This window comes from Marmota flaviventris, chromosome 1, assembly GCF_047511675.1.
Source record: "Marmota flaviventris isolate mMarFla1 chromosome 1, mMarFla1.hap1, whole genome shotgun sequence".
Lineage (NCBI taxonomy): Eukaryota > Metazoa > Chordata > Mammalia > Rodentia > Sciuridae > Marmota > Marmota flaviventris.
In genome coordinates, this window is record NC_092498.1 from 5,874,897 (window position 1) to 5,890,791 (window position 15,895).

At 44.3% G+C, this 15,895-nt stretch overlaps 1 protein-coding gene across 3 annotated transcripts in view; it reads left to right on the top strand.

The window, feature by feature from the left end:
* The window catches only part of Prkag2 (protein kinase AMP-activated non-catalytic subunit gamma 2), a 271,108-nt gene that overhangs the window by 201,941 nt on the left and 53,272 nt on the right, over positions 1-15,895 (top strand). For all 3 annotated transcript variants that reach the window (XM_071610760.1, XM_071610761.1, XM_071610763.1), the window contains one exon: positions 6,786-6,855. In XM_071610760.1, coding sequence (XP_071466861.1) covers positions 6,786-6,855 — 70 coding nt within the window. The remainder of the gene's footprint in view (positions 1-6,785; positions 6,856-15,895) is intronic.

Below are 15,895 nucleotides of genomic sequence, written 5' to 3' on the forward strand. Positions count from 1 at the left end.
TGAATAGTTGTGCTGTTGAATATGTCAGGCCTTCACTTTTTATCAAAATTTCTGTATCACTTTTTTTTTCTTCTTTTTTTTTTGTGGTGCTGGGAATCAAACCCAGGGCCTGTGTGTGCCGGGCAGGTGCTCTGCCACTGAGCCACGTTCCCAGCCCGCATCACTTTTTAAAACCGATTGCTTTCACTTAACAAAATCTAAAGTTGTTTGGTGGGGGTAGGAGCAGGTTCAGGTCTCAGCCAACAGCCAACCAGGATGTGAAGGGTGTCAGGACCCCAGTCCTCCCACACAGTCTGTAAAAGAAAAATGTTTGCTGCCATTATTTCTCAGCACAGTCACTTTTTTCTTTCAAAATGTCAATTCTGACACTCAAGGGAAAGTGACTCCAATCATTTCTAAATGGGAAAGGGGTCCAAGGGAAGCTTGGGTAAATTGGATAAAATAACTGCTAAAACCATTATGGCATTAAAAATCAGCTGTTTACCCGCCAAGCTCTGATCCATTTGCTAATGATGAACACTTCACTCAAATGCATGTGAAGGCCTACTGTGTGTCAGACTCAAGCCATTCAAAGAAGGTGGAAGAATCATTCTCCTTCTTCAAGGAGCTTATAGGATTTAGAGGAAACAGAAAAGTAATAAATCTCAACCTAGAGTGTTTAGTGCCGTATAGAAGTGTGTGGGTTAAGAGAAGCAATTGGCCAGACAAGTTGTGACAGGAGGTCAAGGAGGGAAGCGGAGGAGAGGGAAGGGGAGGGAGATAAAACAGAAAAGGCTTCCTGGTGAAGACCGACCTAAATCCTAAAAGGAATGGGTGGGACCCAGCCAAGGGATGGAGGTGGGGCAGTTAGATCCCAAACCTACCAGCAGCGAGGACGCAGTTATCAAGTGTAAGGTCCACAGCGGCAATCAGCAAGCAAAGGTGCTGAAATAAAGTGACCAGACCTCTGCTGGGAGCTGAGCAGTTCCCCAAAGCCCCTCAACGTTCCTGAGAGTTGCTGAATGAGTCTAGATGAGGGAGTTAGTGAGAGCAATGGACCGGGAAGGGGGAGCTGGAGGGACGAAGGCCACCGAGGGCTGGAAGCCCAGCTAGGTAGGAGCTGTAGTGGGTGGAGACTAAGAATGGACTAAGAATGGACTAGGATGACAAAATGAGAGGACTCGGGGGAGTTTTAGATGGCTGGAGTGGCACTGAGATGGGAGCTGCAGCATGGCAGTGCCCCTCAGCTGTCCCGAGAACACCATGGGAGAGAGCCCAGAATGCTCCTGAAGCTCCATCCAGGCACCAGGGCTTCCTGTCATACTTGACCTCAGGGAGGACGCCCTGGCAGTCAGTGCACAGTGGCACTCAAGAGAGGTGGCAGGCTTCGGTTCTGGGCACTAAATTATTCAGGAGCTACTATCCAGTCCTAAGGATGATTTATTTCTTACAGTAGCTATTTCAGATTTTTCTTTTTTTTTTTTTTTAAGGCAGAGCAGACTCACATCCGACCTCGGTGCATTAAGGAGTGCTTTTTGGGCAGGCATTTAATGATTAAGCTTTCAGGCTGAAGTTTTCACTTCCACTCATCATTCAAAACACTGTATTTTGCTGTACCCAGGCACAATTATGTAAGACAACCCTTAATAATTTAGTGTTTTTCACCAACTAAAATGCCGTATTTTAAAGGCTCTATCTTCTGCAGACATGCTTTCTGTGAAGTCCGACTCAGAGCATTTCACTTCCACGGATGGAACCCCAGACTGGCTGCAGAGGCCAGTGGCACACAGGTGGAAAGTTCCCTCCCCTAAGGTGACCCTGCTCCAGGCCCAGCTAGGGTGACCCTGTGCGTCTCTGTGTGGTAGGGCCATCCACTTGTCACTGGGGAAACTGGCCCAGATCTGGGGGAGGGAGGCTTTTGTCAGGTGTTGCTGTATCAACTGTGCGTGGCTCCAAGGATTGAGAGATGAGCTGCCATCATGAACACAAACCCCTCTCCGCCTGCGGGCACTGCCCAGCCCTTCCCATCCTCTGGTTTTCCCCCCGCCTGCCAGGAATAGCTAAAATTAAGTCTGGCACAAGCCGGTTAGGACTTTAAGAAAACATCACCATAAAAGGGCAACCGACGACCACCAACTTTAAATCATTTGTGCCAACAACTCCCGCTCTTGGGACCCTGAGAACATTTATGTACATGCCTAAAAAGCCTCGAAAGCCCTCAAGTTCCTGAAGTCAACAGAGTATGTCATAGAAAACTGTTCTATCCGTCTTTCCCTAGTGTTCTGTGACTTCCTGTCCAAGGAGGAAAATGTAAGATGCCTTGCTAAGTGAAGACCTGTGGAAATAAATTCAGCGCCACCAGCATCTGACCTGGAAACATTTGTATCAGGCAGCTCGCATACCCATTGTCAAGCAAAGCAGCATAAAACACCCAATCTATATTCTTCAGCTTCTAGCGTAGGTCTTCTTAGCTGAGGACCACTTTTGAAGGGAGCACACCCTCCTATTTACCGCCCATTTCTGCCTCTCTAAAAACAGCTCATCAGGATGACAGGTGAAGTCCAGAGTGCTCCTAATTGGTCAACTCCAGCTGGGGACTTAAAAAAAAAAAATTGTACTAAAATTACTGCAAGGAACAAAAATGTAAACTTTTAAATTAGGATGATTGACCACATAAACTTTTAAAAATCTTTTTATTCTGTGATAAAAGAGTATAATTGAGATAATTGTATACTTGCACACAACTGTGAAATATAATACAGAGGGATCCTGTGTGTCTTTACTGAGTTCCCCCCAATGGTAACACCTTGTAAAACAATTCAGTACAGGAAAAACAAGACTCCTCATATGTGGCTGGCAAAAATGTAAAATGGTGCTGCCACCTCAGAAAACAGTTTGGAAGTTACTTAAAATGTGAAACAGAGAGTTACCAATGCAATAAGACCCAACAATTCCACTCCTGGGGCTGTACCAAGAGTGATGAAATCACATCCACACAAACACTTAGTACAGGGATGTTCATAGTAGCATTATTCATGATAGCTAAAAAGTGGAAACCACCTGACCACTCATTAACTGATGAATGGATAAACAAAATGTGGCCTGTTCACACGGTGAAAGGTCATTCAGAAATCAAAGGAAGAGCTGATACACATTACAACGTGGATGAACCCTGAAACATTTTTGTATTATATGATTCTACATGTATGAAATGTCCATAATGGGGAAATTAAAGAGACAGAAAGTAGATTAGCACTTGCCTGCAGAGGGGAGTAGGGATGGAGCTGGTAATGAGAAGTGGCTGATACTGGGTGCCAGTTTTCTCTTTGGGATAATAAAAATTCTGTATATTTAGTTCAACTCAAAATATACTGAAAAGTACTGAACTGTATACTTCAAGTGTGAGTTGTTTTTCCGATAAATAGGTGTTTTAAAATCCAAATTTTCGTTTTTTCCATGTAGTTAAATTGGCTCATGGGGGAAAATATAGTATGATGTGACAAATAGCACATCGACATTGATACAGTCAGGCTGCAGAACAAGCTCATCACCACAAGGGTCCCTCATGTTGCCACTGTGTAGCCACAGGCATCTCTGTCCACCCCAGACCCCTGACCCTTGGCATCCACTGATTAGGGCTCCATTTCTATAATTTTGTCATTTCAGAGTGTAAAGTGGGAGACTTGACTCAGTGGTAGAGCACTTGCCTTGCTTGCACAAGGCCTTGGGATCATTTCCCATTTCTGCAAAGATAAACAACAAATGAAAACAAAACAACAACAAACAAACACAAACAGTATAATGTAAGTGGAATCTATGGTGTGTGCCCTTTGAGATTGGCTTTTTTGACTCAGCATAATTCCATGGAGCTCTATCCAAGTTTCTGTATGTATCAATAGTTCATTCTTTTAATTGCTGAGTAATATTCCATGGCATAGATGCAAGTCCATTTTTAACCACTTCCCCTTGAATGGCATCTGTTATGTCCAGCTGGGGCTATTACAAACGAAGCTGCTATGAACCAGTCATGTATAGCTTTTTGTGTAAACATAAGTTTTTATTTCCTGGGATAAATGCCATGTGTCATTTGGTAGTTGCATGTTTGGTTTTATAAGAAACTGGTTTTTGTTGTTGTTGTTGTTGTTTTAATAAGAAACTGTTTCCAGAGTGTCAGTTCTGTTTTTTATTCCACTAGCAATAGGGATTCTGTTTCTCTGCATCCTTACCAGCATTCAGGACCATTACCATTTTTGTTTTAGCCACTGTAATGGGTGTATAGTGATATCTCATGGTGGTTTTAATCTGCATTTCTCTGACAGCTAATGGTACTGAACATCTTATGTGCTTATTTACCACCTGTATATCTTTTTTGGTAAATGTCTCTTTATGTCTTTTTTAAATATATATTTATTTTCTAGGTGTAGTTGGACACAACACAATGCCTTTATTTTTATGTGGTGCTGAGGATCGAACCCGGGTCCCACCCATGCTAGGCGAGCGCTCTACCACTGAACCACAATCCCAGCCCCTCTCTTTGTCTTTTGCCCATGTCCTAACTGGATTGTCTTGTTTTTGTTTTTAATCGAGAGCTGAAGTTCTTGATTTTAGTGAGATTGAATTTATTAGGTTTTTTTCCCCTTTTATGGAAAGTGTGTTTTGGTGTCAAGTCAAAGTCTAATGCTTTGCCCTATTTTAGGCCCCAACAATTTTCTATATCTTCTTCCTAAAAGTTTCACAGTTTTATAACTTAAGTCCATGAGCCAGTTGGAGCTAATTTTGTAAAGGTATGAGGCCTACGCTGAGGTTTACTCTTTTGTCTTTTGATGTCTAGTTGCCCCCACACCATTACTTTTGCACCTTCACTAAAAGTTGCCTTGGAACATTTGCCCAGGTCCCTCCCCGTGGTCTCCGTTGATATTGTATCTATCCCTTTGCCAGCGTCACACAGTCTGGATTATTACAGCTGTACAGTAAGCTTTCATATTGGATAGAGTGACTCCTCCCACTTTGTTCTAATTTTTCAAGGTTCTTTTAGGTATTCTAGAACTTGTGCCCTTCCACATAAATTTTAGAATAAGCTTGTCTGTGTCTATCAAAAAACCTTCTTGGGATTTTGAAAGGAATTGAATTAAACCAAAAGATAACTGGCATATTTATGGTAGGTCTTCCAGTACTCCAATTCATGGTATTGGGATGACTCTCCATTGATTAGACCTTGCATTTCATGTCCACTTTATACTTTTAAGTATGCAGACCTTATACATGGAGTTCCTTAAATCCACATCTAATTATTAATTTTCTTTGCAGAGATTGCAAATAGTATTTTTGTATCAGCCTCCACAAGTTCAGTTAGTATACAGAAATGTAAATTATTTTCATGCCTTTGACCTAGTAGTATCCTATGACCTTGCTGAACTCACTAGTTCTGGGTTTTTGTTGTTGTTGTTTGTTTGTTTTTAAGATTTCTTGGGATTTTCTATGTAGATGACAATGTTATTTGCATGGTTTTCTTTCTTTCTTTCCAATCTGTATGCCTTTTATTTCCTTTTCTTGTGTTATTGCAGTGTAGAGCTTTCAGCACTAGGTTGAATAAGATTCGTGCCAGCAGACATCCTTGCCTTGCTCTGGAAAGCATTCAGTCTTTCGGTGAAACACGACATAAACTGTACATTCTTACCACACATCGTCTTACAAAATCAGTTCTATCGCCCCCGCCCCTCCTTTAAAAACATTGTTTTAAAGGGGAAGTTTAAGGTTAAGGATTGGCCCAACTGAGGTAACAAAACAAGAAAGGGCAAAGAGGTGTCAGTACTTCCTGCTTCGGGCTAGGCTTGCAAGAATGACAGGACAAGTTCCTTTCCAGAGGTTAGGGTTATTTGCGGTCCTAATCAAGTGCAGACGGGCCGACATCCTTAGCAGGGCCCTGGCGTTCTGCAGCGGGCTAAGGCCCCGGTCCACGGAGCAGACAGACGCGGGCTGTTAGGCAGAAGCTCAGGCCCCTCCGCGGCCTGTGCTGCTCCTCCAGGCGGCAGGCAGCTGCCAGCCCCGCCACCTGCCAACCTGAGCTGGCGATAGGAGAGGCTCAGATACCCAGACCCAGAAGTGGCCAGGGCCAGATTTAGATTGTGTGAACTTCTGGCAGCAGCTCCCCCAGACAGAAGAGAATGGGTGTGAAGGGAGGAAGCAAATTAAGAGTTCCTGGTCCAGGGGGCAAAAAAAAAAAAAAAAAACCCGACCGCAGCAAAGTGCATCTACAATCTGTGTAACCAGGGAACAGTTTCCTTTTAAGGGGGCCGGGGACAGGCAGTTACATCCAGAATTTCAAAGACGAAAAGGAAAGCCAGAAACGGCGCCGCGGCGAGCGGCCCCATCCCTTCCCGCGGTCCCGCCGCCAGGCCCGCGGGTCCCGCCGTCGCCCCGCCCCGGGCCGGCGGGTCCACACCTGCGCAGGTTTCACCTGCCCCGCGCGGGCCGCGGGGACGGGGGCGGGGGCGCGTGGGGCGGCGCGGGGCGGGGGGGCGGCGCGGCCCCTCCCGCGGAATGCGCAGGGCACGCCCGCTCGGCGCGGCTCGGCTCCCCTTCCCACGCGTCCTCCCGCGGGCCGTACCAACGGCGGGGGGGAGCGGCGCCGCGCGGGGCGGCCCACCTGCGCCTCGGGCGGGGGCCCGCGCCCGCCCCGCCCCGGCCCGCAGGCCCCGCCCCCGGCGCGGCGGAGCGAGGCCCGAGCGCTCGGCCGGCCGCGAGCCCGCCGGCCGGGGACGAGCGCCGCGGCCCATGCTGATCGCTGTCCTCCTCCTCCCCCTCAGGCGGCGCTGGCGGCGGCCCCGGGACCCGAGGAAGCCGGCATGCTGGAGAAGCTGGAGTTCGAGGAAGAAGGTGAGTGCGCGCCCGCCGCCGCCCCGCGGCCCCGGGCCTCGGCCCCGCGCCCGCCGCCGCCCCGGAGCGGCGGGTCGTGGGCGGCCGGGCGGCCCGCGCCGCGGGGGTCGCAGCCCGGCTCCGCGGGAGCGGCCGCCGGCGCCCTGGGGCGGCCCTTTTGTCCTCCGCGCGGCCGGGCGCGAGCAAGGTGTCATGCAGCCCGGCCGCCTGCACGTCCCCGGCGCGGGGCCCCGGCGTGGGGCGTGGGCCGGCCCGGGACCCGCCAGCGCCCTCCTCCCCGCAGGGCGTGTCCGGCTTCTGCTCGACGGGAAAGTTGAATGGGAGGACCCGGGCGCCGCGGGCTCGAGCTCGGGCGACCCTCGCTCTCCCTGTCATTCTGTCGCCGCTCCCCTCACCCGGCTTTTCTTCTTCCTGCCCTATTTTCTTCTTGTCTCTTCTTACAGGTAAATAACCTGGATCTTATTTTGAGACTGTTAACGTTTGACGGGATGAACTTGTTCGTTGGCAAAATTAATATTTAAAATGGGATCCGATGAGCCCAAAGTTGAAAAGGAACTTTACATAAGATGCTTGTCAATTCGAAGATTTTTAAAGGCCTTCACGCTACCTCGTGTATTTCTGTTATTTATTTAGTGACTTCTCTTTTTTCCAGGAGCATTGGTAGCATAAAGCCCCGGAAACAAAGAATGTGCCATGTGGATGCTGTCCCTTGTGCCAACTTTACTTTAATACCCCTGTTCATTTAGTCAGGCAATTACTTAAATAAGCATGCACGGCCAACTCGGGAGTACTAACCCGGTAGGATTAGGCCGGTGCCTGTTGTGGATTCACTGCAGCATCTCACAAACATGTTGGCCAGAAGATAATGCGTCCATAGTAATTTTCATTGAAAGTCCTCCTCCATGTTTATTAACAAATAATATGTCTCGGAATTTTACTGGACTTAATTTGTATTTCATTCTACTGAAAGATAAGCTAGTGTCAGTGCGATTGCATCTCACTTTTCTTCCCTGTTATTGTATTGCAGGGCACATTTTGGCCAGTGTCCACAGGGTGATATGGTGTGCTCTTCCATTAAGACTGTCAAAATCTTAGAGATTTTCTTTGTCTCTGATATTAGTAACAATGAGAGTCTATTGCATTTAAAGTGTTTGCAGATTAACATGGAGGCAGGAGGATCCTGGAGAGCAGTCTCTGTTAGAGAGGAATCTTAATATGTTTAAGAACCCAGGCCCTACTTAGAGTCTCACCTCCCCCTCTTATTTGACTATGTGACCTTGGACAAGTTACCTAACATCTCTATGCCTTAGTTTCCTCATTTATAAAATGGGGCTCTTGTCAGGGTGTTTTGAGGACTAAATGAGACCATCTGTATCATGGTATTTAGTACAGTGTAAACTCATAGTAAGCACTTTGTAGATATTATTTACTATTATTGATTAAGCGACATTAACCACTGTACCAACATCCTAAGACTTTTTAAGGCTATTATTAATGAATCTTCTCAAGACGGATTTGGTGTGTGTGGGGGGGGAGATCTCAAATTCCTTGAGATTTATTCATTGAATTATGTTTCCTGTCTCAAAATCTTCTTTGCATTGTTTCTGCTAGTATAATTAATGTAAAGTATTAAATCTAAGCATCTAAGAAGGGGAATGTCCCCTTTTCACCCATCTATTTTTATCTAAATTGTCGTCATTACTTTAAAGCATGCTGAATCCCACAAATAACTCTGTCAAACTTTTCTAGATTTTTAAGGAGGCAGAATATTAAACAATTACTTGGAAGCTGTCGGCCGAGCTGGAGGAGAGAATGGTGTTGGCGTGGTACTTCAGAACGCTGCTTTGTTTCTTTGAAACTTCAAATTTGCTTATTCATCCATATTTCAAAAAACTGAATATCAAGCACAGTCACACATTTGAGGGAAAGAGAAGTTCTAACAGTAAGACATTACCTCTTTTTTGTTGTTGAATAGTGCTGGGGATGGAACCCAGGGCCTCGTGTATACTAGGCATTCGCTCTACCACTGAGCTGTATCCGCAGCTTAAGACAAAGGATGTGTTAGCAGCCTGCACAGTAGGTAGCTGTTGAATAGCTCCTTGGTTCATCTGTGCACTTCCTTGTTATCTGGTTAATATCTTAATTTATGCATTGACTTCTGTAGGCATGACTTTGACTCGGATACATTTGTTATACATGGAAGCACATGACTACTAATAGTCTTGTTACCAAGTATTTTTCCACTTCCTAAAATGTTATAACTCATATTCTAGTTATTAGAAGCACTTTTGGAGGCACTAGTGAAGTTGGAAAGAAAGAAAAGGCTGGAGCATAGTGGGGCTGCCCACATAGTTTAAGCTATCTTTTGCCTGGGTTCTGACATGAGCCACCCCCATCCCCTGTCAGCTCTCTGACCATCACACTATTATGAGAAGGAGGGACATTTGTAGAGTATGGTTTTGATGCTCTCTCTTCTATTCAGTAAATCTTCACCACTTTGCATCTGTACATGGGTCAAGCACGGACTTTCTCAGTTTCTTTTCTATGAAGAATTGTCAAGAGATTTTCTTTTTAAAAAAATAAATCCCAGTTCTCCAGGTCTGGATGGGACCCGAGACTCTGCATTTCTGCCAAGTCCCAGATGATACCGCTGGGACTGGTTACAGATTTCTCTTTGAGGGCCAAGGCTCTAGGTCCAGTTTTCTGTGGTTCCGAAAAGGGCCTGAGAGTGAATATTTGAGCCTTGTGGGTGATGTGGTCTCCATCTCTGTCATAACTTCTTAGCTTGCCCTTGCAGCTAGAAGGCAGAAAGCAGGCCAAGGCTGAACACAGTGCGCAGGGCTGTGTTCCAAGTAGAACTTTATTTACCACAGAGGGCCAGATTTGGCCCTCAGGCATAGTGTGCCAGAGCCCTGCTCCATGTGCCCCTCGCTGTCTGGACCATAGGGTGTCACCCTTTCTGCATGTCAATCTTACCAGGGCTTCAAGGCTCAACCAAGATCATACCTTCTCTCGGAGGCCCCCCCCTTCCCAAATACCATCTACCCCTCCCTCTCGTCTGCCCTCCCAGTGCCTGCTGTTTGGGCTGGCATGCAGCAGGTGCTCAGCAGTATTTCTGGGGTCCCCTGATGGCCTTGTGGGACGTTGGAAGGATTAGATAATTTTGTATCTGAAAGGTGATGAAGACAATGTCTTGTCCATGGCAGTCGCATTATGGGTCTGCTTTTTTGAGTTTTTTAATTTATGATACTAGTCACATCTTGTCTGTGCTTCTCAATATTAACTGTAGTAAACTTATGTACTGGCCAGGACCAAACACAAAGCACTTTGCAAGCACTGGTCACAGCCCATGTGGGCTTTGGAAGTGGAGCATCATCCAGACATTTGATTCCTGATTCATAAGCCTACTCCAGCTCTCTTCTCAAATTCCACAGCCTTCTCTGGACTCTTGTGTCTGCTCCTGGCTTCCCTCCTGACATCTGGCTGTCGGAGGAGCTGTGGTCCTTTCAGGTGTATGGTAGCTGGCTGCCCTGGTTTTAATAGCTCCATAGCCAAGGGTTTCTTGCCCACTGGCCTTCACCTCCCTCATCATCTGCCACTGACTTCCCCCCATCCTCTCATTCTATCCTCACCATTCGTATCCTGCAGAGCATTGTACAAAGTAGAATCTTCTCAGGCCTCATCACCACACTCACTTGCTGCATAGCAAGGTTGGCCAACTTGTCCACAATGTTCACAAATAGGAAGAATAGGAGCCACTTTGTGCAGGAGGCAAAGTAGTATTTTCCAGTCAGGAATCTTGGAGTTTAGGCCCAGCTGTGTAGTAAAGTGATCCTATTTCCTTGGACAACCCATAAAGTCTCTTGAGGATTTGTTTTATTATTATTGTTATCATGAGTTTTCTCCTCAAAACAAGGGGCTGGCACTTTGTAATCTCTTTCTTCTAACTTGAAAATAGGTCCCTAGAACAAACAGCAGCCATCTATATAAAGGAACAAACAACAACAACAAAAAAATGGTTCATTCCTAACTCATTCATCCCCACCTGGGAGGATGGTAGCCTGGAGTAAGCAAAGGGTATTTCTTAGTGGAAACAAGACACCTTAGACACATCAGGGGTCTCCAGTGCTGGAGCAGACACAGTGTGGGTGTGGAATTAAAATTTCATGGAGTAGGACAGGTGAAGGGGAAATGTATGAAGCGCTCAGGGAGCATAATGAAGAAAAGATTGAGAAACGGCTTTGCCTTGTTCCAGGGAGAAGAGCAGCTTTTCTGGGGGAGGCATAGGGGCAGGATACAGAATGATCCCTGTCACAGCTTTCCAGAGTGCTCCTCCCTGAGGCCCAACTGAGTCAGCCTGCAAGTTCACCAACTCTGGTGTGGGGGGTACTGACCCCTGGTGGTAAGGATATCAAAGTGACAGGTAGCATTGGAAGGCTACCCTTCCATTCCCCTCTGAGTTTGTAGGCTGGTCTCCAGCAAGACATAGGTTGACTCTTGACTTTTAGTAATTATAATTTTATGAAAAAATCTAGTTAATTTTTTTTCCTGTCTAGCTGGCCCATATGTAACATGTTGACTTATTTCATAGAATTTTAGGTACACATTTTAGCATCTCCAGAGTTGGGACCTGGCTTAACATTCAGTGGTGTGTTGGCCCCAGTGAGACTCTGCTGTGGTTTGGATGTAGTTTGTCTCCTGCCGCAGTCTGGCTGGGCACAAATCACGAGCCACTGAAGCAGGAACAAACTTTATTTTTAAAACGCAGAAAAACACTTCACACAGCTCCCGGGGAAATCCTCCCAAACGCGCCACGAGGCTTGTCCAGCAACCCCCAGCCGGAACTATATCTCCCGGAAATCCCTCCTCCTGCACTTCCCCAACCAATGGGAACTCTCGGGGAATCCCCGGAAATCCCCACGAGAACTCCAAAATAGTGCGAGAACTCAAAAGTTGCGGCAGAGGCGGACAGGCAGAGGCGCCTGTCAATCAATACTGTTGGCAAAATGCCAGGGGCCATACAGACTCAGCCGTGGCTCTCAGCATCTCCCCCTTTTTGTTTAATTAAACAACAAGCAATGTGGCTTAGGGACCGTGCCTGTTAGGCAGTCCAATTCAACATATGGTCCTTACCCGTCATCGGATGAACTGACCTCTAGGCGTCAGCCTCCTGTCTTAGGTTGGTACCACTGCAATTGGATCATACCCGTCACTGACTACCGGTCCAGCATACAGCCATACTTGTGGATAGGTCTATGCACCAGTGGGGGGGTGAGGTTCTTTGCCTCACCTCTGTTGGCCCCCAAATTTGGCCTTGGTGCCAGTGGGGGAGTGAGGTTAATGTGGCTTAAGGACCGTGCCTGGTAGGTTGTCCAATTCAACATATGGTTCTTACCCGTCATCGGAAAACTGACCTTTAGGCGTCAGCCTCCTGTCTTAGGTTGATACCACTGCAATTGGATCATACCCGTCACTGACTACCGGTCCAGTATAAGCCATTGGCCCCCAAATTTTAGACCATTACTAGCAGAAGGGAGGAGGATGCAAAATGCCATGACACTAAGCCAATTGAGGGCTCCTTTGAAAAATTGTACCACCGGTGACACCATCAACAAAAATACTCCAGCACTACCACAATTCACTGTACCAACAGATAGTTCACAATGCATGCAAGTGATACATAGTCCAGGCAAGGTCTGCAAGCAATTCAAAGCAGAGGAATCTGTCAATATGTCCATTTCCTCCCAAAGTAAATCGACTCCTTGATTGAGCATTACTTGTGGAGTTATTATTCATTGATGCATCAGTTTTTACAGTTTGTTGTGATAACTATCGAAGAAGCTGTAGTTTGGTTTTATCTTTGTCTTCACCGGCACTGGGATGAAGATAGGAGTTCTGGCAATGATGCTAAGAAAAAAATTATGTAACATTCCAACAGGCACTAAGAAAACAATTTTTTGAACAATTTACATTATCCTGAACAGAATTATTAAATATAATGAGAAGGAAAGGTGAAAGTAAACAAACAGATCTGTTAACCTCCTATTTGTTCACATATTAAAACAATTTTCAACAGCTGTATACCCAATCTAAATTAAACCATTAAAATCACGTGAATAAAAAAATTCGGATCCATTTATTCATGAGCGCTCCTCATATATGATATATGGACATACGCACATACAGACATACAACACAAAACAGAAGTGTGCACACATAACATACAACACTTAAGACAATAGTAAAGGCCTTGAAGCTTTACCTAGGTGAAATCTCCATTGCAATGCTTAAAAACTCCACAGTCAAAAAATAAAACTGATCAGAAAAACATTAACCTAGGTCTGTATGAGCTCAAAAATAAAATAGAACTTTATGATGTGGGAAAAGGCAAATAATAAAATAAATATTGAAAAAAGCATCCTGGTTAATCACTGTCGCAGATGTAAGAATAGCCAAACTGGAGTTCTGGATATCAGCTGTTATGGATTTGAGTCAAATCATCTTCCTTTTGGCCTGTAGAAATTGTTTTAGTTAATCTCTCTGGAATCCAAATCGGCTGCTGTTCTCCCTGTGGAAAAACACAAACAGAACCCCGACTCCAGACAATCACTGGGTCAGGACCTTTCCATTGTCCTGTTAGAATATCCTTCCAAAGTACCTTAGGCTTATGTACATTTTTTGGACACATATGCCTTTCCGCAGCACTAAGCCCTGAGGAATCCAAATTTAAAAAGTTTAGAGTAAAAAGGGTTATTTTAAGTTTATCTTTTGGTGACATATACCCCTTTCCAATTCCCTCTTTTTGCTTTAGTAAGTACATTTTAATAGTTTGATGAGCTCTTTCAACTATGCCTTGTCCTTGTGGATTGTATGGAATTCCTGTTATATGAGTAATGCCAAATGATGAGCAAAATTGTTTAAAAGAGGTAGAAGTATAACCAGGACCATTATCTGTTTTTAACTGTTTTGGAACGCCCACAGTGGCAAAATTTTGTAAGCAATGAGCTATAACATCTTTAGTTTTTTCTCCGGAATGAAGGGAGCCCATCAAAAATCCGGAAGAAGTATCAACTGTAACATGCAAATATTTTAATTTTCCAAATTGTGGCAAGTGTGTGACGTCCATCTGCCAAATATGGTTAGGTATCAGTCCTCTAGGATTGACTCCAAGATTAACTTGTGGTAAAAAGGTCACACAATTTTGACATTGTTTTATTATTTGTCTAGCTTGTTCCTTAGTTATTTTAAAACGCTTTTGTAAAGTATTAGCATTGACATGGAACCTTTTATGAAAATGTGTAGCTTCTTCTAGTGTAGAGAAAATATGTATGTCATGTGTAGTTTTATCTGCTAAATCGTTGCCCAAACTAAGGGCTCCAGGCAATCCTGTATGTGCTCTGATATGTCCTATAAAGAATGGATCTTTTCTGTCCCAGATTAGACTTTGTATAGCAGAAAACAAAGAGAAAACAGTAGAGGAAGGGGAAATCCTGCCAGCATCTTCAAGGGATACTATAGCATTAACTACATACTGACTATCAGAGAATAAATTAAATACAGAATCTTTAAACATCACAAAAGCTTGTAAAACTGCATTAAGCTCTACCTTTTGAGCTGATTGTTTGGGTACTAAAAATGTAAAAGTTTGATCAGGGGTAACTACTGCTGCTGTACCATTATTTGACCCATCAGTGAATACATTTGGAGCATTCATGATAGGGGTTTTTCTTGTCATTTTTGGAAAAACTACAGGATGCGAAGACCAAAAAGACAACAAAGGATTAGATGGTAAGTGATTATCAAATGAAACATTAGATTTACACATGATTATTGCCCAAGTATTTAACTCATTAGCTAACTCATCAATTTGATCCATAGTATATGGAGTAATAATTTTATTGGGAGAAATTCCAAACACTCCCTTTGCTGCTTTTATTCCTTTGAGTATTAATTGTCCTACAGCCTCAGGATACCTAGTAAGAATAGTGTTAGGAGAATAAGATAAATGTATCCACAATAATGGACCTTCTTGCCAAAATACTCCTGTAGGAATATTTTTTGTTGGTATTACAATAAATAATAAAGGCAAAGTTATATCAATTCTATCCAAATGCATATTTTCCATATATGTTTCAATGATTTTTAATGCCTTTCTTGCTTCAGGCGTTAACATGCGGGGTGAATTTGGATCTGATGGACCTTTTAGGATATCAAATAAAGGTCCCAACTCTCCTGTTGGTATGCCTAGATAAGGCCTTATCCAATTTATGTCTCCTAATAACTTTTGAAAGTCGTTAAGTGATTTGAGTTGATCTACTCGTATTTGAATTTTTGGTGGACGGACCATGGTTGAGGATAATAGAACTCCTAAATAATTAATTGGAAAATTTAATTGTACTTTATCTATTGCTATCTCTAGATTATAATCTTTTAATAAATTTGTAAGTGTGGCATAACATTCTAGCAATGTGTTTTTATCTTTGTGTGCTAACAATACATCATCCATATAGTGAAATATTTGTAGTTTAGGATTTTGATTTCTAAGTGGCTGGATTGCTTTGTTAACATAAATTTGACACATAGTTGGGCTGTTAGCCATCCCTTGAGGGAGTACTTTCCATTCATATCTCTGATCAGGACCTTCATGATTCAGTGCAGGGATAGTAAATGCAAAATGTGGACTATCCTCAGGATGAATTGGAATTGAAAAAAAACAATCTTTAATATCTATAGCTAAAACGTACCAGGTTTTTGGCAAAGCAGACAATTGAGGAATCCCCGATTGAGCAGGTCCCATAATAACCATCTCATTATTAATGGCTCTTAAATCTTGCAATAATCTCCATTTACCAGATTTCTTTTTAATGACAAAAATGGGAGTATTGTAAGGAGATACGGAAGGTTGTATATGTCCCTCCGCTAATTGTTGCTTGACCAGGTCATGGGCTGCTTGTATCTTTTCTTTAGTCAGGGGCCACTGAGGAACCCATACTGGTCTATCTGATTTCCAAGTAATTTTTATTGCCTCAGTGACCCCTTC